The 22,686-nt window shown below is 37.3% G+C and overlaps 1 protein-coding gene across 50 annotated transcripts in view; it reads left to right on the top strand.

The window, feature by feature from the left end:
• Positions 1–22,686, top strand: part of PTPRD (protein tyrosine phosphatase receptor type D) — a 2,321,819-nt gene that overhangs the window by 2,131,913 nt on the left and 167,220 nt on the right. For 28 of the 50 annotated variants that reach the window (XM_032290736.1, XM_032290738.1, XM_032290724.1 and 25 more), the window contains 5 exons: positions 953–1,097; positions 4,223–4,528; positions 5,411–5,604; positions 7,730–7,756; positions 12,282–12,399. In XM_032290736.1, coding sequence (XP_032146627.1) covers positions 953–1,097; positions 4,223–4,528; positions 5,411–5,604; positions 7,730–7,756; positions 12,282–12,399 — 790 coding nt within the window. The remainder of the gene's footprint in view (positions 1–952; positions 1,098–4,222; positions 4,529–5,410; positions 5,605–7,729; positions 7,757–12,281; positions 12,400–22,686) is intronic. The other 22 variants (XM_032290763.1, XM_032290764.1, XM_032290773.1 and 19 more) reach the window with 4 other exon arrangements.

The raw sequence follows: 22,686 nt of genomic DNA, 5'->3' as shown, positions 1-22,686 counted from the left end.
TTTTTCAGTTATTTTGATCAACCTAGGGTAATAATGTGGTTTCAGATAAATTATTCAGCTTTCTTTAGTGACTAATGTGATTTTTATCCCATCAAAACTTGGGAATTTCAAATCTGTTTTGTAGCAACCGCTTGTGTATTGTATACTGGTTACTGTTGCTACTTCTGGTCGTATTTTCTTTGCCTGCAATTGAGATTTCAGAAGGTCATGGGAGATGAGTAGACATCTTAAAATTGCTCATGTTGAGCGTATTCCACTCCCAGGGGCAGGTGTCAGCTTCTGTTGTGGTCTGTGTCACAGCAACAGACACACATTTAAGGGCAGAACACACTCATAGGTGTTGGTCTCTCAGTCTTTCTCTTATATGATGTATTTGGTGAACAGTGTCAAAATTTAAAAGATCTCTGACTTCCCTTACTCCAGTTACCTTTGTAGAAACTTGCCTTTTAAACTCAGATTTTCTTTGTATCATTTCCTCAGTATAGCCCTGGATGCTCACTATTGAGTCTTTTGGTGATATTTTGTTTGTTTGTTTATTTATTTTTATTTTTATTTTTTTTTTGAGACGGAGTTTCGCTCTTGTTACCCAGGCTGGAGTGCAATGGCGCGATCTCGGCTCACCGCAATCTCCGCCTCCTGGGTTCAGGCAATTCTCCTGCCTCAGCCTCCTGAGTCGCTGGGATTACAGGCACGCGCCACCATGCCCAGCTAATTTTTTGTATTTTTAGTAGAGACGGGGTTTCACCATGTTGACCAGGATGGTCTCGATCTCTTGACCTCGTGATCCACCCGCCTTGGCCTCCCAAAGTGCTGGGATTACAGGCTTGAGCCTTGGTGATATTATAATGAGATGATAATCCTGATGATAGAAATCTGATGTTCCAGACAGTGTGATTAAAAAGTATTTTCATGAATCTTACTGAAGATGACCACATTCTCTTATTGCTTCCAGCAACGAATTACCATTGAGCCAGGGACATCATATAGGTTGCAAGGACTGAAACCAAACAGCTTATACTACTTCCGTCTGGCTGCACGCTCTCCCCAAGGCCTGGGTGCTTCTACTGCGGAAATATCAGCTAGAACCATGCAGTCAAGTAGGTGTCTCTCTTTGCTTACTTTCTGCCTTTTTATTTCCACTGGGAGATGTTGCTAGTTTTCACCTCTACCAACAAACAAACCTGCTGATATGCTTAATGGTAGTCTTTAGGTTAGTATGCATCATACTTCACAGATGAAAGTACAACTGTGACTTATTTTGGTTTCACACTTGATCCAAATTACAGACCCCCCTTTCATACTTCCTGCATTGAAAGACTTAAAGAAGTTAGTTGACCTCCATGGGTGAAAAGTGGATGAAAGGAGTTAGATCAGGCCTGTGTAATGAATGATAAGGCTTTAAAGCAAAATTCACATTGAGAACCCTAAAAAATAATCACAGGAGGGCTTGGCAAATGAAAGAGGCAGCAAAAGACCAAAAAAAAAAAAGACTTTTTTTTTTAAGCACACAGGCTTTGGCTTTGCAAACAAGTAAGTCCTTATTTCACGTAATAATTTCTACTGAGAAAAGCTCAGCTCTTATGACTTGTTTCTTACTAACTCTGTGAATAGTACCTGGGGAAATTTGGAACATTAAGAGAAAATCTATATCTGGACAAATTTAGAAACAATGGAATAATTGCGAGCATATTTGCCATTCTAAGTTACATTTTGTTTCCTCAGGTTCAGTTTCTTTTTGGAACTGTTACCCTTAAGCATAGCTGTGTTTATCACAGTGGGGGTTAATTTTGCCCAGGGCAGAGTGTTTTGCATAAAGTATTATATAGGACATTGTTTTTGATGGCAAGTTTGGTGGCTTATAATACTATTAATTGCTTTTTATAAGTAAGTGTCTACAGTTCATCCATAAAAATACTATTTATCTTGAAGTGAAAAGTTTGCGGAGTTATTTTCTTAGGTTTCTTTGTGTAATATTTTGTATTTGCATTTTGACATAGTGAACTATACAATAGATATCTATAGTAGAAATACACTGAATTTTGTCAAGAAGATGCTCTGTTGACCTCAAATCATTTTATTTTCTATAGATACTTGAAATCTTTCAAGAGTTTTTGATAATAAAATTTATGTTTTTCCCTCTTAAAGCATGATTATTCACATGAAAGTGATTATGATCCTGTTTAATCTATTAGTAATTATACTTTAGTCCCATAACATTTTCTCTCGTTTAATGACAGAGGCATGTAAATTAATGTATTCTCTGTATGTCTGCTTTAAATTCTAGGCAGGCTAATAAATCGTATTGTAGAAGATAATTTCTTAAAACCAAGCATTTAATTAAGAGAAATGTTACATGCCTCAATACTGTATTTTGCAAGATTTACAAACCTCAGTTTTTAACATACACACACACACACGCACACACGCACACAGACAAATTGAATAGACTTTTTATAAGCACATCAAACATTTATCTATTCTTTATTTTATTAAAGTAAAATTTTCAAATGGTGTTGAATATATTCTCACAAAATAGGAGGTGTTAAGATAGCCCCAGTGAAAACCAAATCAGCTTTTGAAAAAGAATTACAAATGAGTCCTTGCTGTTACATGAACAACTCAATTTATTATGAATAATGATAATGCATATAAAATAGCTTTATAATTTGAGATATAAGAACCTCTAGTCAGAATCAATAAAAATGAGATTTTAGTGATTTTGCAAATCTTATTCCAAATTTACAAGGCTGTCCTATGAGGATTTCTTTTTTGTCAATACAGAGAGCTTTTATTCTGATTGACTGTAATAATGAACACAAGGCATGTAAATTAAGAAAGACTGATAATCCCCTAAATAACTGGATACACCTGGCACTCCATAATATTAAGACTCACAAAGTCTAGGGAAATCCCCAAACTCCGCATTCAAATAAAAAAATAGGATTGCTTTATTTACTCTATCGTATATATTCCTTTAAAAATATATATTGTGCCTATGGAGTTGTATATCTTAGCCCACTTGTTAGTTCTTTTTTAGGAACATATATTATTAAGTTTAAAATAATTTATAGTAATAGTTGTATTATTCTTTATTGGTTTTTAATTTTTTTAAATAATAATTTTTGGTTGATTGGAAAATAATTGCTTAGAAAGTGACTAGTTTTATTTACAATGGGCAGTAAGAAAGTATATCTTTTAACTCTAATATAAACCCTACGTTGTATGAATAATTACGTACAAAATGAAAGAAACTTTGCACATAAGTTACATCTTTTCCATATGATACTTGGGTTTTTAAAAAAAGGTTCTTTTTAATGGCTGTGTTATTGACATTTTGTAAGGGATAAATGATTATTATTGATTTTACCAAATTTTGCTGGTGGGATCTAATTCTTCACTAGCAAAGGTGTCTCAAGAAGAGTTATAATAAAAAAGCTGAAAGCTGACGTAGGGTAAGTACAAGTTACAGTCAGAATCAACAAGCCTGACATTACCCTCGGGTAGGTAAATCTTGGACTCTGCATTTTCATTCTTTATTGATTCTGCATGCTCACTGTATATGGTCTACGATCAATGTTAAGTGAACTTTTTTTTTAATTATTAAAACTGGTCAGGCAAACTCCTTTTTTCAGATAGAGTGAACCCTTTTATGTTTGTTGTTTACTTATTTATTTTTAATTGGAATGGTAGAAGGGCATTAGCAGTTACTGTAACTTTTCGTACTTGAAAAGCCTTTCACAACTGAGTAGCGTATGTAAGCCATCCTTATTCTAGAATGTAAAAGTGAAAGCTTGGAAACAAACATCTGTGAAGCATCATCAGACCCTCAAGTAAATACTAGCACTGTTTGCAGCTTTTTTGAAGCTGGGTAGTCAGTATAGTGGGGGTGAGAGATACTGAGGGATTGGTTTAGAAGAAGAATTTATATCGCAGGTAGGTAATTTTATTTGAGGCTCCATTATCTCAAGGTTTCATTTTCACAAAGTCCCCCCACCCATTATTTAACAATTATTTTTGGTCATTAATTCATTTTTTTGGTTTATTCATATTACTAAGCCAAGGTACATGATTTGTCATTAGAATTTAAGTTTCAAAGCCTTCTTTTTGTTTTGTCCTTACTGTTCGTTTATTTATTTTGCCTTTTCTTTTGTTTTATCATTTTTTTTTTCAACCACTCCTGTCCTTTCACTTAAATCCTCCTTTAACTCACTACCAAAATAAGAGCCGTCAGCTCCTCCTCAAGACATTAGTTGCACCAGCCCAAGTTCCACTAGTATTTTGGTAAGTTGGCAACCTCCACCAGTGGAAAAACAGAATGGCATTATCACTGAATACTCCATCAAGTATACTGCAGTGGATGGGGAAGATGACAAGCCTCACGAGATTTTGGGAATTCCTTCGGACACTACCAAATACCTTTTGGAACAGCTGGAAAAATGGACTGAATACCGGATCACTGTGACGGCCCATACGGATGTCGGCCCTGGCCCTGAGAGCTTGTCCGTGTTGATTCGAACCGATGAAGATGGTATGTTGCCTCCGCTACGTCAGTTTGCACCCTTCTGACACAGTCTTGGTCTGCTGTCTTTCAATAGGCTAACAGTAATCTTTTTTCTCTGCTCATCTTTTTACCCAGCATTGCTGTTACTTTTGTATTTTTGCCAAAGACTTGTCTTTGCTACAGCCTGGCCTTTTTTTTTTTTCTTTTTTCAATCTCAATGCAGTAATTTGCTTCTCTTTAAAAGAACAGTTGGCTCCTATGGTCTTGCAATCCAGCCCGTCTCTGTACCTTCATCTAAAGTCTTCTGTGTTTCTCTTGGCTTTTTGTAGTCACTTCTTTTACATTTTGAGGTTAACTTTTCAAAACTACCTTCTTATCTTTTTGTTGCCTTTTTGTCTTACATATTTCAGAGACACTGATGCTCAACATTCAATTTTTGGCATCTTTTGTGTGGAATACCTTTGATATGAGAAAAAAAGAGAAGATAATCCATATAATCAAGAATCTTTTTATTCTGCTGTTTAAAAAGAAACCTTTAAAAAACACACAACAATCAACAGCCAGTTTTTGTTATTATTTCAATGCTTTACCTCTTTGTGCTTAATGCTTTGAACCTCAAAGCATCTTCCTTGGCTTTTGTACATTTTTTACATGTTTTTCTATTTCTCTGATACTCTTTTTTTCTTCCATTTTTTTTTTTTTGCATCGGTCATGTTTTTTGATCTTTTCTTAAAATGTAGAGCAGATTGGTTAAGCATTTTCATTGGTTGAAAATGTTTGTATTCTTCAAAGGAAACATAGTGGGTTTACCCATTTTTTGAAAAAAGAAAAGTAAAGAAAATGCAGAGAATGCTCTGATTGGGTGGGACACGTGCCTATAATTTCTTTTATCCAATGATGTTGTTCCAGTTCCTAGTGGTCCTCCTCGCAAAGTCGAGGTAGAGGCTGTCAACTCAACATCTGTTAAAGTCTCATGGCGCTCACCTGTGCCCAATAAACAGCATGGCCAGATAAGAGGATACCAGGTGCATTATGTGAGAATGGAAAATGGTGAGCCCAAGGGCCAGCCCATGCTGAAAGATGTCATGCTGGCTGATGCACAGGTAAGCCTCTGAAATTATGTGTCTCTTTTTATATTATAATTTTTTTGGTTGATATCTTGAAATCTGCCTTATTTTAGTTTTTCAACATTTAATAAATCCTGTACGAAATTCTAGTTTTCAATACACATTGATACATATTGATCTTTTCAATCAGAGTTACTGTCAAGTAAGGAAGGGAATTGAAATGAAATGACACTCAAGTCTGATTAAAAACATGTTATGGTTTCCTTAAAATACAGATTTTTCAACTCTTGACAACCATATCTGAGTTTGCCTTTACAAAAAAATGATTGACTTAGTTGAGTCAAAGGGAAGAATTCTAAGCTGCAATTTTGCTGATAGAATCTGCTTTCTTCTGTGCTAAAATGACTTGGAACTTAGTTGTGCTGGTTTCTAAATGTATGACTTCTTCCCTGAAGAATAGACATTTATATTCAGGGAAAGATACTCAGTATTTTATTTAGTACTACTTCATCAAATTACATATTTGATGAAAGTCATTGTTTCCTGTCCCAGAAAATGAAGATCATGACAATGATACTAAAATTAAATCAGAGTTTCCTAGAGAATAAATGGGATCCTTATGTGGAACCAAGATTAAAAAAAAAAGAAAGTACTAAAAATGAATAGTTGAGTATGTAAGAAATTGTATTCATCTTAGGGCAGTGGTTTGTAACTATGATATCATATCAGAATCTGGTTTTGTAATTAGTTTTTTAAAACAGAGCATTGAAAATTTTCAAAGTTTTTCGTAAATTATAGGTGATTCAAAGATAGTCCCATAATAAATTCCCTTGTGTTTTACATATTTTCCTGAAAGGAAGATGATGATTTCAACTTGTAACTACCATGCTGAAAATTGTACATAACTCATAAACTAGCTTACCTTTGCTGTGTCAAAAGGTGATGAGATATAATGGGGGTGGGATATTACAAACATTGGAATGCTTTCATTAGCCAAGAAATTGGTGACTTGGCAGGGAAAGTATGGAGTGTGTAAAAATTTGAAATGTATTTCACATGAAAATGCCTTCGTTTGAAAGTAGGAAAGATTATGAAGCAAGTTGAAAACTGCGGCACCAGGTTGCCCAGTTCTACATTCTTGTCTGTGAAAATAAGAGTAATAAATATCCCTGTGGCTCTAAGGAAAGCACTTACCCCAAAGTCTTAATACAAGTCAACTCTCAAATGTCTTCCTGTTTTCTTCAGTTTTGAAACATTCTAAGTAAAGGGATCTGGATTCATGGCTCACTTATCTACCCCAAGGCCTCTTCTTTAAACGCGGTAGAGCTTCCTGTTATCCCTTCAACACTGGAAATGGCCCATTCACTTAATTTTTATAAATGATTATTATGTAGTGCCTATAAAAAGGAAGTTACCATTGTTTAAATTTATTAAGCCATTATTGCTTTGTTTTATCTTGTAAGTCTACAATTATGAAAAAGAAAACAATATGATCATTGTGCTTTGATGGTCTTCTTTGGTTCTTAGATATTTTATATTATAGAATTGTAATTCTCTCTCTATTTCCATTGTAAAATATGGTAGTTAATGAAATTATATAATGCCAAATGCATTAAATCTCAACTCTGTCTTTTTTTCTCTTCTCCATTGGCTTTTCTTTATTAATTGCTGATTTTCCTTGTGTATTTTCTTTCTTTCTCATCTCATTTATTTTTCTTCACTCTGCACTGAAATTTCATTACATCTCACAGGACTTCACTGAAGCTATAAGTGTTAAATATAATGAACAATATTAATCTAAATAGTGACTTTTAATTGTATAACTTAAGATAGAAGTCAAAATTAATGTTATGAGTAGGACATGATTAGAAACATTAGCTTTTTCTGTGCCTCACTGGTATGTTTCAGTGAACCATATATTTAAAGAATATTAGCTGGCTTTAGTGATAACAGTAGCAGTACATATTTAATTTGATCTCCTAAGTAGAAGTGGAGGTAGCAGCAAAACACACATTCTTTGGAATTATATTGTACACCCTGCTTCAATTGTTTCTTTATTCTATTTTTGTTTAATCTAAGAAGGGCAACACTGCCTGTATAAGGCTTAAAATTCTATTTCTTTTTATTTTGTTTTTCTCCCAACCTTCTTATTCTCAATCAGTGGGAATTTGATGATACTACTGAACATGTGAGTAATTTTGAGTGTTTTGTCAAAAGCAGACTACATATGCTTGTTTCCTCTGACGTCCTTCTTTCACTTATTTGTGATCTGTCATCACAGTTTGCTTGGATGCATGAACTAACAAATTATTTTTTAAGTTATCTTTACGGTGTGGTGCACTTTTTATTTTGGTTTTTGTTTTGTGAAATCAGCATGGTGCTATTGACTGCATAAGAAATGATCATTTGTGATATTTGTTTTGATGGCTGCTACTAACTCTGCCTTGTGACATAGTCAGAGGAGGCATGCTTTAAAATTCAGGGGTGTTTTCCAATCTTTTCACTTCTCGGGGCCACAATGGAAGAATTGTCTTGGGCCCCACATAAAATACACTAACATTAATGACTGCTGATGAGCTAAAAAAAAAAATCTCATAATGTTTTAAGAAAGTTTATGAGTTATGTTGGGCTGCATGTTGGAGAAGCTTGCTTTAAATGGAGGCATGGCAGACTGGAGATGTGAAATGTTTTGGTGTAGGCTTCTTATAAGTCCTACTCCAGGATTACATAACCAGAGGATAACAAGATGTAGATCTGGCACTGAATAACTATATCTAGAAGTGGCTGTTTTTCACTTTCCACATACATATTTGAGTAACAAATGGTTTATGCCAAGAAGTAGAAGGTATCTTGCCGAGGGGGGAATGTTTTTTAAATACTTGAATGAAAGCTCTATGTTATTTATTGAAGGACTGTTACATATATTACACTGCAAGGGACACGTGACATGACATCTGCCTTTCTAGTGTTTACATTCTACGTGGCTAGAGAAGAGTCAATTTCTGAAAAGTTTCATAAAATGCAGCAAAAGGCCCAAAGCAGTGTACAGCAGTGGACATTGACACTGTCCACTAATGCATTAGTAAATTAGTGGACCATGTCAATAAAACCTAGGAATTCAGAGACAATGTTCCAAGATGGTAAAAGGAGTCCAGTAGCTTAGTTGAAAATTTAAGGGATGGCTAAGGACTGAATAAATGAAAAAGTGTGTGTGTGTGTGTGTGTGTGTGTGCGCGCATGTGTGTGTGTGTGTGTGTGTGTGTGTGTGTGTTGGGAAGTTGGAGGTGGAACATATATATATATATATATATTTTTTTAAATATATATATATTTTAAGTTGATCAAAGCAAAACCAGTCATTGAGACAGTTGAGCATGTAGTATAGTTAGGTGACAGTGAGCCTGACAATTTGTTATAAATGAAGGCTTCATATACGTAATCTTAGTGGCAAGTATAGCTAAGAGGTAAATGATAATATAATGCTGGGAAAACCAGAAGAGTCAAGCTTAAAATCTGGTCGGTCAGTCTTTAACACTTCAATATTAGAGCGATATAGAAGAAATAAATAGAAAAATGAGTTAAAGGCTGTCAGGAAGGTATTCTTCCATTCACTGAATAAATATTTACTGCCAATGCACAGGGCTTTTTTGGGGAATATTGTAACTATGTCCAAGGTATCAGTTCTCATGGGAATGCCAGTGCAGCAGCGTTTTTGACCGTAAACTTCTTTGACTGTAACTCACAGTAAGAAATACATTATAGGTCATGATTCAATATACACCTATGTTTTTTGGGGTTTTTTGTTGTTGTTTTTTTTTTGAGACAGAGTCTCGCTCCATTGCCAGGCACCAGGCTGGAGTGCAGTGGCACGATCTGGGCTCACTGCAACCTCCACCTCCTGGGTTCAAGCAGTTCTCCTGCCTCAGCCTCCTGAGTAGCTGGGACTACAGGCGCGTGCCACCATGCCCAGCTAATTTTTGTATTTTTAGTAGAGACGGGGTTTCACCATGTTGGTCAGGATGGTCTTGATCTCTTTACCTGGTGATCTGCCCACCTTGGCCTCCCAAAGTGCTGGGATTAAAGACGTGAATCACTGCGCCTGGCTGTACATATATGTTTATAAACATTTTATAGAACCATAGTTATTTAAATGTATAATAAACACTAACATTTAGTATTCAAGTTTATTCCATTTCATTTTCAGTTAGTTAGTTTGTTTAAATTCTGGTCATGACTGACTAAATTGGTTTCACTACCTACTAAATGGGTCATTGCCTGCAGTTTAAAAACCAGTGACTTAGTGGAGAGATTAGAGAGTAAAAAGGTGGCAAATAGAAAAGCAGGTAAAAAGAGTTATTTTACTAATTTAGTCATGAAATGATAAAAATTCAACAGAGTTGAGGCAGTAGAAATGAAAAAAATGATAGGATCAATAAAAGGAAGTACGGGCAAAAACTTGCTAAGAACTGAGGAAGAGAAAGATGTCAAACATAACTCTTAAGTTTTGCCAGATGTGTTCCCATTCATTAAAATACGGAAGTAACGAGGGAGAGCCTACTTCCGGGAATGACTTTGAAGTTTTACTTGAACTTGAAGTAACACTGGATAGTCACAGGAAGACATCCAGCAGATATTTACAATGTATGCGCTACTGGAACTCAGATCGGAAGTCACAGCTGGAAATCAATCAGGAATATGGGCAGAAATAATTATTTAAAGTTTTTGTGTTTTTTTTTTAAGATTAGAGAGAAACAGTAGACCAAGCCTCAGGTATGCCAACTTTTAACAGTCAGGGACAAGAAGCAAAGTGGAGACAGGACAGGAGGAAACAGAGAATGAGGAGTAGTGGCCATAATATTAGGCACATCATCTCACAGAGCACTGAAACCACCAAGGAAGGAAGTGTATCCGCCACTTAAAGAAAGAAAATGTGATCTGCGAAAGGATATGATCACGGCAGATGAAGCTGTGTCCCGCTGAGATTATACCACTGCAGGGGACTTGACAGATTTCAAATTGTTACGTAGGTTACTCTCTAACAACCTGGGCAAGAGAACGGATATGTGTGGTTACTCCAATTTCATGATAAGGCTCAGAGTGCACACATTTCTTGCTACAAAATTTGGTGATGGAAGTAAGTCTTGCTTCTTTTTCCAGTTAGCTGAGCTGCTTTTCAGCAGCACTCTGGTGACATGTGAGGGGAACCTTAAAAGCAATAACACCGGCATTTACTCATCATAGTTTTTGGGACAGCCAGTGTGTCTACTGTCATTTAAAGTACTGCGCTTGGATAGTTTGCTTGGTTTTTGTATCCTCTGTAACGTTAGGGAAACCATTCCAAGGTCCTGGAAATAAAACATCTCTCCTAGATAGTCCATTTATCTAGCAGAATAAAATTTCCAGTGACTCTTCAGGATGATAGCTGAACTTCTTGAATTTCCACAATGAGATATTTCTACTCTTTTGACAAAGCGTGTTGTAAAAAGCTGTCATAGTTTGGGACCTGCTTCAACAATTGAATTTTATGGTATCTGTTACAGCCTTGCTTAAAAAACCCTACTGTATTTTACACAGTCTAATTTATTCACTCGTCATCACATTGTGTTTAGATTTGGAAGACAATGACATTGTGTATTTTTCTAAATTTATCCATATTCAATTTGAAAACACAGCTGTGCCAAAAATCTGAAAGGGTTTTTATATTGCTGTGTGTGTGTGTGCGCGTGCATGTGTGTGTGCACGCACCTGTGCGCTTGTGTATGTGTGCATGCAGCTCTGGTCTTTGTTCTTAAAATACTAGACCAAATTAATAGCCAGAATCTCTAAAGAATCCTGTAACCTGTAGTTTAAAGGAATAAATCAAACACCATCTGGTCTTATAACTGCCACAGCTTTGGGCCCTGACTAAGAGAAAGCTAAGAATTTGGGGAAATAGTATGTGATATTTAACTATATTTAGAAACTCAGAATAAATTGAGCACATATTGGTGATGTGCTGAAACTAAAGTCCTATTGTATTCTTTGCTTTTATGGGCTGCTTTTTAATTTCACAGAAAATTCTCAGTGGATAATGATTTCTTCTCATAGCCTATACAAATAACCAATAAAAATGATAATACAATCAATTAATAAGAGAGTCCTAAGAAAATTTTCTTTCAGGGTACTAGATCCAATAACAACCATTTGGTAAAATTCGTCTGTAGTGATAAAACAGACCATGTTGACTGTGGCTTCCAGTGGATATGTGTGGAGAGCAGTTGGCATAAAACAACAGCTCTTTTATGGAATCCTTCCCATGAGTCAGGCATAGTTCTGTGAGTTTTCCTAATCTGACCCATATGATCCTGTGGGGTCCTATTATAATTCCAACATTCAGATGGGAAATGGAGGCACAGAGAGGTAAACTTCCTCGGTCTGTCCAAGCAAGTAAGGACATGCAAGGTTAAGCTTAAGAATTCAGGAAGTTTGGCTCCAGATCTCATGTTTTTGACTAATACGCCAAGAGCTACCTCCCAAGATGCCTGAAGACACCCCTTCGATATCAGCATGAAAACAGATCTCCATAGCATGAGCTCAGGCATGAAATTTCCAGGGCTTAGCTTGGCTGCAAAGAATGTGCAAGCATGTGCAGAATGAAGGTGGATGACCTTGTTTTTCCCCTAGGGCATTAGTAGCATGTTTTGAATCAGTGACATTCTATTGTGTCATTTCAGGACATGATCATTTCTGGGCTCCAGCCTGAAACTTCCTACTCCCTTACCGTCACAGCCTACACAACCAAAGGAGATGGCGCTCGCAGCAAGCCCAAACTGGTGTCCACCACTGGGGCAGGTAATCATCTCTGCGCATGTATGTGCCTTGAATAATACTGACTTTCTAAATGGTATGGGTGTTTTCTACCAGGCTTTTATTATGGTAAAAGCAGAAGAAATAAATGGACTAAGGTCAACTTTTGTGTTTTTAGTTCAGGGACAAAGAAATAGATCAGGGGAATAAATTATCCAAGTGCATACTTTGTCCAGATATTCAGTCAGGCATTCAACAAGTATTTTTTTGAGCACCTTCTGTGTGTCAGGCACCGGGGATGAAGCAATCAGCAAAATAGAAAAACAGTCTGCACTCATGAAATTTACTTTCCGATTAGAACTAGATAATTAACAAGTGACAAAATAAGTATATCATGAAATGTCAAAAGTGGTAAGATGAAAAGTAAAAGTATATAGACAATGAAGGATCAGGCAGCCTCTAGGGGCTGAGAAGGTCTCATTGAGGAAGGATTATTTAAGTTGAGACTCAAATGAGGTGAAGGATCAGGTCCCATGAAGGTCTGGAGGGAAGGTGACTAGGCAGGGAAGTCAAACAAGTTTAACTGCTCACAACAACAAATCCCCTTAGAAGAGCTGCCATCTTGAGCCGAGTTCATGACTTACAGGTCTACCTTTTGTCATTTTGTCTTCCCCATCTCTGCTGTGGGAATTCTAAAGAAGCCAAAGGGAACAGAAGATAGAAAACAAAAAGAAAAAGAAGAAAAGCAAGAGGGGAAAATGGTATAAAGTTACTCCTTTCTAAACAATAAGGCTTCTTCAGCGCTTTTTAGGGTTACTTTGATCAGCCACATTAGGAAAAGCCAGCATGAAGGATGATCTGGCATTGTAGAACCAGTAAATTAAGAGATAACTGCAGAAGGCACCTCCTCCAATCCTCATACATAGCAATCTCCCATGAACATGTAAGCCATGATTTGATTTATTCTGCCTGAATCACTTCTCAGACAACTTTTAGGAACATACCTCTATGTAAAGGCATAAAGTAAAGAACAGCTGTGATGTTGAGTGCCCTCCTGGGTGCCGTGCTCATTGCCAGCTTTGTCTAAATGTCATAAGATTTGCCTCGCTCGCATCCTGCCACCTGGAATTGCCTCCAGCAGCAGGATTACAGATGGCAAAACTCCTTCAAGGCAGAGTCTTCTAGGCTTTTTTTTTTTTTTTTTTTTGAAGAATACCATTGTATCAAGCCAATTTAATGCCCTGAAGAGCAGACACATACTCAGTGAGGGACATGATGACTATCTGGCTGTGGAACCAGTCTCTATAAGAACATCAGCAACCAAGAATTGAATCTCAAATTGAAGAAAATATATGTCCTTCACCTACATTTATAAGTATGTCGTAATAACTCTGAAATGTCTTACATGAAGCACTACTCCCCTGTTGCCCACAAAATGGGATCATGTTCTGATGACAAGAAAGCAGAGGATTTAGAGCCAGGGGATATGGATTTTAGAGAAAGGAATGATTTTGTCTCTTTTAACATCACTAAGTCTAGCTCATCTCTTTTTAGTTACCATGTAATAGACATTTTAGAATTTTGGAGCTTATTCATATATAGAATTATTTTGGAATTTTCATTCACAATTTCGGATCCTTCTCAATCAATAGAGGCTTGGGTATTGAGATAGAAAGTGTTTGTAATTTAGATATCTACACATTTATTTTTGTAAGACCTCCCCACTGCACCAAAGAAGAAGGTGGAAAAATCCAAATTTAATTCCTTTGAGAGAGAAACTCTAGTTTTCCTTTGCATAAGCAGTCCCTACTCATGGTTTATCATCATGCAGTTAGTGAATATATCAGTTTGTTTTGTTTTGTATACTGTTTTAAAAATCCTCACATATTTATGTGACTGTGAAGAATTACTGAGTTTATCTCAAAGATGTGCACTCCTAATAACTACAATTATAAAGGTATTTAGTTACAGCTCCCACAAAGATTTCAGGAATTCTCGTGAAATTTAATTTAATAGTAAACTTCCTGATTGTGGCATTTTTTTTATTATACCTTGTTTCTAGAACCTGCAAATAATCATATCTTTGAAACAAGAGTACTCATCATAGTTTAAGTAATCTATGTAAAATTCCTATAACTTGAAGGATGATTCTAAAGACAATCTTAACTTTTATGTTTCAAAGATTATGACATGTTTGTAGTTTCTTTGTTAAAACTCCCATTACTCTGTATTGTAATAATTGGTTTACTGCCTAAGGCCTTGAGGTTAAAGGCAAACAGAAAATTCATTGGTTTGACATTTTCTGCATATTTTTACTTGAATTTCAGTACTGTATTGAACAGCTATATTTAAGGATGATCAAAAGATGACCGTGACAGGGAGAATTTGGAAATATTCACCTAAATCTAGTAAATTATGATTGTTGCTGTTTTGGTATTACGTTAAATTGAGGCTAAATTTAGAGTACCTCAGTTGATTTCCAATGATTGCACTTGCTAAAAAGTAAAGGGCAACTACACATATGTACCAATTCTGAAGTCCTAGAAGATTTTTAAGAGAATATGAGGATAAGAAAATTTAAAAGGGAGAAGAGTATATATGACATAAAATAAATGAGTTATTTTATGTTACATTAGAATGCAATCTATATTTGTGGTTTATATCAAGAAATTATTTTTTATTTGACTGTACTTTGGGTTCTGGGGTACATGTGCAGATTATGCAGGATTGTTGTATAAGTACACACATGGCAATGTGGTTTCCTGCCACCATCCCCCTGTCGTCTACATCTGGCATTTCTCCCTGTGTTATCCCTCTCCTACCTCCCCACCTCCCACGCTGTCACTCCCTTGGCCCCCCACAACACAACCCAATGTGTGATGCTCCCCTCCATGTGTCCATGTGTTCTCATTGTTTATCACCTGCCTATGAGTGAGAACATGCGGTGTTTGATTTTGTGTTCTCGTGTCAGTTTGCTGAGAATTATGGTTTCCAGATTCATCCATGTCCGTCCAAAGGACACAAACTCATCATTTTTTATGGCTGCATAGTATTCCATGGTGTATATGTGCCACATTTTTCTTGTCCAGTCTATCGTCGATGGACATTTGGGTTGGTTCCAGGTCTTCGCTATTGTAAACAGTGCCACTATGAACATATGTGTGCATGTGTCTTTATAACAGAATGATTTCTAATCATTTTGGTATATACCCAGTAATGGGATTGCTGGGTCAAATGGAATTTCTATTTCTAGGTCCTTGAGGAAGCACCACACTGTCTTCCACAATGGTTGAACTAGCTTACCCTCCCACCAACAGTGTAAAAGTGTTCCTTTTTCTCCACATCCTCTCCAGCATCTGTTTTCTCCAGATTTTTTAATGATTGCCATCCTAACTGGTGTGAGGTGGTATCTCAATGTGGTTTTGATTTGCATTTCTTTAATAATCAGTGATGATGAGCATTTTTTCATAGGCTTGTTGGTCTCACATATCTCTTCTTTTGAAAAGTGTCTGTTCATATCCTTTGCCCACTTTTGGATGGGTTTGTTTTTTTCTTGTACATCTGTTTTAGTTCTTTATAGATTCTGGATATTAACCCTTTGTCAGATGGGTAGATAACAAAAAATTTTCCCATTCTTTTGGTTGCCAGTTCACTCTAATGATTGTTTCTTTTGCTGTACAGAAGCTCTGGAGTTTAATTAGGTCCCATTTGTCTATTTTGGCTTTTGTTGCCAGTGCTTTTGGTGTTTTAGTCATGAAGTCCTTGCCTATGCCTATATTCTAGGTTTTCTTCTAGGATTTTTATGGTGTTAGGTCTTAGGTTTAAGTCTTTAATCCATCTAGAGTTAATTTTATTGTAAGGTGTCAGGAATGGGTCCAGTTTCTGTTTTCTGTACACTGCTAGCCAGTTTTCCCAACACCATTTATTAAACAGGGGATCCTTTCCCCATTGCTTGTTTTGGTCAGGTTTGTCAAAGATCAGATGGTTGTAGATGTGTGGCGTTGCCTCCGAGGCCTCTGTTCTGTTCCATTTGTCTATGTCTCTGTTTTCATACCAGTACCATGCTGTTTTGATTACTGTAGCCTTGTAGTATAGTTTGAAATCAGGCAGTGTGATGCCTCCATCTTTGTTCTTTTTGCTTAGGATTGTCTTTGCTATGTGGGCTCTCTCTTTTGGTTCCATATGAAGTTGGAACCAAAATTGGTTTTTTACAGTTCTGTAAGGAAGGTCATTGGTAGCTTGATGGGGATAGCATTGAATCTATATTACTTTGGGCAGTATGGCCATTTTCACGATATTGATTCTTCCTAACCATAAGCATGAAATGTTTCTCCATCTGTTTGTGTCTTCTCTTATTTCCTTGAGCAGTGGTTTGTAGTTCTCATTGAAGAAGTCCTTTACATCCTTTGTTAGTTGTATTCCTAGGTATTTTATTCTTTTTATAGCAATTGTGAATGGGAGTTTGCTCATGATTTGGCTCCCTGTTAGTCTGTTATTGGTGTATAGAAATGCTTGTGATTTCTGCACATTCATTTTGTATCCTGAGACTTTGCTGAAGTTGCTTATCAGTTTAAGGAGATTTTGGGCTGAGAAGATAGGGTCTTCTAAATATACAATCATCTGCAAATAGAGACAATTTGACTTCCTCTTTTCCTAATTGAATACTTTTTATTTTTTTTTTCTTGCCTATCTGCTCTGGCTAGAACTTCCAATACTACATTGAATAGGAGTAGTGAGAGAGGGCATTCTTGTCTAGTGCCGGATTTCAAAGGGAATGCTTCCAGTTGTTGCCCATTCAATATGATGTTGGCTGTAGGTTTGTCGTAAATAGCTTTTGTTGTTTTTAGATATGTTCCTTGCATACCTAGTTTATTCAGAGTTTTTAGCATAAAGGGCTGTTGTATTTTGTGAAAGATCTTCTCTGCATCTATTGAGTTAATCATGTGGTTTTTGTCTTTGGTTCTGTTAATGGATTACGTTTATAGACTTGTGTATGTTGAACCAGACTTGCATCTGGAATGAAGCCTACTTGATCATGATGGATAAGCTTTTTGACATGCTGTTGTAATCGGTTTACCAGTATTTTATTGAAGTTATTTGCATCTGTGTTCATCATGGATATTGGCCTGAAGATTTTTTGTTGTTGTTGTTGAGTTTCTCCTGGGTTTTGGTATCAGGATGATGTTGGTCTTATAAAATGATTTGGGAAGAATTCCCTCCTTTTGTATTGTTTGGAATAGTTTCAGAAGGAATAGTACCAACTCCTCTTTGTACGTCTGGTAGAATTTAGCTGTGAACCCATCTGGATCTGGACTTTTTTTGGTTGGTAGGCTATTGATTGCTTCCTCAACTTCAGCCTTTGATTATTGGTCTGTTCAAGGTTTCAAATCCTTCCTGGTTTACGCTTGGGAGGGTCAAGGGTCCAGAAATTTATCCATTTCTTCCAGGTTTACTGGTTTATGTGCATAGAGCTGCTTGTAGTAATCTCTTATTGTAGTTTGTATTTCTGTGGAATCGGTGGTGATACCCCCTTTATTTTTTTTTTATTGAATCTATTTGTTTCTTCCCTCTTTTCTTTTTTTTTTTTTATTAATCTGGCTAGCAGTCTGTCTATTTTGTTTATCTTTTCAAAAACCAGCTCCTGGATTTACTGATTTTTTGAAGGGTTATTTGTGTCTCTGTCTCCTTCAGTTCTGCTCTAAGCTTAGTTATTTCTTGTGTTCTGCTAACTTTTGAGGTTTTTTGATCTTGCTCCTCTAGCCCTTTCAATTTTGGTGATAGAGTGTCAATTTTAGATCTTTCCTTGCTTCTCATGTGGACATTTAGTGCTATAAATTTCCCTCTAGACACTGCTTTAAATGTGTCCCAGAGATTCTGGTATGTTGTGTCTTGGTTCTCATCGGTTTCAAAGAACATCTTTATTTCTGCCTTCATTTCATTGTTTATCCAGTCGACATTCAGGAGCCAGTTGTTCAGTTTCCATGAAGCTGTGCAGCTCTGAGTTAGTTTCTTAATTCTAAGTTCTAATTTAATTAGCTTGTGGTCTGAGAGACTTATGATTTCTATTATTTTGCATTTGCTGAGGAGTGATCTACTTCCAATTATGTGACCAATTTTAGAGTAGGTACAGTACTGTGTTGAGAAGAATGTATATTCTGTGGATTTGGGGCGGAGACTTCTGTAAATGTCTATTAGGTCCGCTTGGTCCAGTTCTGAGTTCAAGTCCTGGATATCCTTGTTAACTTTCTGTCTGATTAATCTGTCTAATATTGACAGTGGAGTGTTAAAGTCTCCCACTATTATTGTGTCGGAGTCTAAGTCTCTTTGTAGGTTGTTAAGAACTTGTTTTATGTACCTGGGTGCTCCTGTATTGGATGCTTATATATTTAGGATTGTTAGCTCTTCTTGTTGCATTAATCCTTTTGCCATTATGTAATGTCTTTCTTTGTCTCTTTTGATCTTTGTTGGTTTAAAGTCCATTTTATCAGAGACTAGGATTGCAACTCCTGAATTTTTTTGCTCTCCATTTGCTTGATAAATCTTCCTCCATCCCTTTATTTTGAACCTATGTTTGTCCTTGCATGTGAGATGGGTTTCCTGAATACAGCACACCAATAGGTCTTGACTTTTTATCCAATTTGCCAATCTGTGTCTTTTGATTGGGGCATTTAGCCTATTTACATTTAAGGTTAATATTGTTATGTGTGAATTTGATCCACCATTTTGATGCTAGCTGGATATTTTACCTGTTAGTTGACACATTTTTTTTTCATTGTGTTGATGGTCTTTACCATTTGGTACATTTTTGGAGTGGCTGGTACTGGTTATTCCTTTCCTTGTATAGTGCTTCTTTTAGGACCTCTTGGAAGGCAGGCCTGGTGGTGACGAAATTCTCAGCAATTGCTTGTCCATGAAAGATTTTATTTCTCCTTCTCTTACGATGCTTAGTTTGGTTGGATATGAAATTCTAGGTTGAAAGTTCTTTTCTTTAAGGATGTTGAATACTGGGCCCCACTCTCTTCTGGCATGTAGGATTTCTGCACAGAGATCCACTGTGAGTCTGATGGGCTTCTCTTTGTGGGTAAGTCGACCTTTCTCTCTGGCTGCCCTGAGCATTTTTTCCTTCATTTCAACACTGGTGAATCTGACGATTATGTGCCTTAGAGTTTCTCTTCTTGAGGAATATCTTTGTGGTGGTCTCTGTATTTCCTGAACTTGTACGGTGGCCTGGCTTGTTAGGCTGGGGAAGTGCTCCTGGATAATATCGTGAAGAGTGTTTTCCAGCTTGGATTAATTATCTCTGTCACATTCAGGAAAACCTATCAAATGTATATTTGGACTTTTCACATAATCCCATATTTCTTGGAGTCTTTGTTCTTTTCTTTTCACTCTTTTTTCCTATTCTTGCGTTCTCAATTTATTTCATTGAGTTGATCTTCAATCTCTGATATCCTTTCTTCTGCTTGGTCGATTCGGCTATTGAATCTTGTGTATGCTTTGTGAAGTTCTCATGCTCTGTTTTTCAGCTCCATGACATCATTTATATTCTTCTCTTAGCTGTTTTTTCTAGTTAGCATCTCATGTCACCTTTTTTCTAGGTTCTTAGTTTCTTTGCATTGGGTTAGCGCATGTTCTTTTAGCTCTGAGAAGCTTATTGTTACCCACCCTCTGAAGTCTGTTTCTGTCAATTCATCAGATTCATTCTCAGTGCATCTTTGATCCCTAGCTGGCGAGGAGTTGTGATCCTTTGGAGGAGGAGAGGTGTTCTGGTTTTTGATGTTTTCAGCCTTTTTCTGCTGGTTTCTTCCCATCTTAGTGGCTTTATCTCCCTGTGGTCTTTGTAGTTGTTGACTTTCGGATGGGGTCTCTGAGTGGACATCCTTTTTGTTGATAATGAAGTTATTTCTATTTCTTAGTTTTCCTTTTAACAGTCAGGCCCCTCTGCTGCAGGACTGCTGTAGGTCCACTCCAGACCCTGCTTGCCTGGAGATCACCTGCAGAACAGTAAGGGTTGCTGCTCGTTTCTTCTTCTGTTATCTTCGTCCCAGAAGGGTACCTGCCAGATGTCGGCCTGAGCTTTCCTTTATGAGGTATCTCTTTGGGTATACAGGGGTCGGGGAGCTGCTTGAGGAGACTGCCTGTCCCTTATGAGAGCTCAAGTTCTGTGCTGGGAGCTCCATTGTTCCATGCAGAGCTGTGGGCAGGAACTCATAACCGCCTCTTTTCCCAGGTGCTCTGTCCTAGGAAGGTCGGCTTTATTTATAAGTTCCTGTCACGCTGCTGCCTTTTTCAGTAGATACGCTGCCCCTCATGTAGTAGTCTGGTCAGTCTGCCAGCAGAGGTGTTGCTGAGCTGCTGCAGGCTCTGCCCAGCTGCTGTGTGAACCGCCTCTGACGTGGCGGACTGCCTTAGTAGCGGTGGTCGTCCTTCCCCCTTCTGAGCTGGACTGTCCTGGGTCCAGCTGCGCTTGCTGCAAAATTCTCAATCCAGAGCGTTTCAGATTGCTTGTTTTGTGGAGGTGGTACCCGCTGAGCCAGATCGCATGGCTCCCTGTCTCTGCCTCATCCCTTTCACTTGAATGGCTGGCTCTGTCTCCTCTGCATTCCAGGAACCAGTTGAAACGGCCACCCAGATTTGTGTGAGTTTCTGTGCGCCAAGCTGGCACCGGCTGAAACTGCTGTGCTGAAAACTCATGCCACTTTTCGGCCTGATGATCTCCTGGTCTGCGAGCAGTAAAAATTTGTTTGGAAATGTGGTGGGCACTTGCCCTCTGTGTTGTTCTTGCTGGGAACTGCACTCCGGAGCTGTTCCTATTTGGCCATCTTGGATCCTCTGTCAAGAAATTATTTTTATTTAGCCTAGTTTTACGTGCATTTTACAGAAACAAGATACATAGTGTATATATTATTATGCAGCTCATTGAAACCAGAATTTCATAAAATTTTAATAAATATGTTTAATCTGTTGTCCCTAGAGAATGTTGAGAATTAATAGTTATGTTTCCACCCACTTCTTTCAATTGAGTTCATTTATTGACAGCTGTATTCTCTGCTGAAAGCTCTATTTCACCATGGATTTTTCTCACAGAGACTCAGGTGTTTAATCTTTGACACCATTGCTGACATTTTCATGGACAAATCATGCAAATGCTGCATACACATAAAGGGAAATTAAAGATGTCTGCCAGTGTCTCTACCTTAAAGTACCATTTTAAAATTAAGATAATTGTAAACATATTAAAAGCAAATGGAATCGCTCACACACTATCCAACTTATGGATGGGTTGTGCTGTGAGAGTGTTAGTTGTTTGTTAAGATCTCTGGGTGCATTTTTCCTGAGGAACACAGTGAGTACACAATCATGTGATTCCTGGACCCACCTTCAACACACATTTCATGTGTACAACACAACACACATGTTATTTAATTGCCATTAAAATTTTAGGAACTATTCTTTTCACACACTGTGGATTAGCTGAGTTATATAAGCATGCTATGAGTCTTCCCTGTGAAACAACACTGTTACTCCATTGGTTAAGGAAGGAAATATCTTAATGATATTTCTTAGAGTGGAGCACATCTCCACTTGGGTCTCACTTTCTGAAATACAAAATGAAGAGGCCAGTCAGACCACCTCTGAGGTTAGTATTCTGTGTATTGTCTCATAATCTTTTTAGTGATTTTTTTTTTGCCTTAATCTGTATATCCATGATATGACTTTTTTGTCACCTGTCTCACATTACTGTAAGCTTTCCTCCTTTGCTACCATTTTTCTTCTTCTTCACATTCATAATTTTGAGACAGAGTTTCACCCTGCCACTCATGCTGAAGAGCAGGGGTGCCATCATAACTCACTGTAACCTCAAACTCTTTGGGTCAAGCAGTTCTCTCACCTCAGCCCCCTGAATAGCTAAAACTACAGACAGGTGGCACCATGCTTGTTCTCGGCACCCCCACGCCTATAAAGATGGGGTCTTGCTGTGTTGCCAAGCTGGTTTTGAACTCCTGGGCTCAAGCCGTCCTCCCACCTCAGCTCCTGAAGTGCTGGGATTACAGGCATGACCCACCATACTTGGCCTTTCTTCTTCTTTCTGTTAATTTGGTTTAGTTTTGATTCTGATGATTCTCCCTCAGTGCCTTTCACTGTGGATTCCAGGAATAATCGCTCTCCATTAAAAATAAATACAGATATAATGCATTGAATGAGTAGGTTAGAACTTTTTCACATACCTAACTTAAAGGTAAATAAATTCTGTACTCACTGGAAGCTAGCCCTTCACCATAAAAAGTTTAATATTCAGATTATTAATAATTATGATTATTAATATTAATA

Source organism: Sapajus apella, unplaced genomic scaffold, assembly GCF_009761245.1.
Source record: "Sapajus apella isolate SASKATOON/1434 unplaced genomic scaffold, GSC_monkey_1.0 scaffold24, whole genome shotgun sequence".
In the NCBI taxonomy this organism is placed as follows: Eukaryota; Metazoa; Chordata; class Mammalia; order Primates; family Cebidae; genus Sapajus; species Sapajus apella.
Note: the sequence above shows the minus strand (reverse complement) of the source record. Positions and strands in the feature narration are given on the sequence as shown.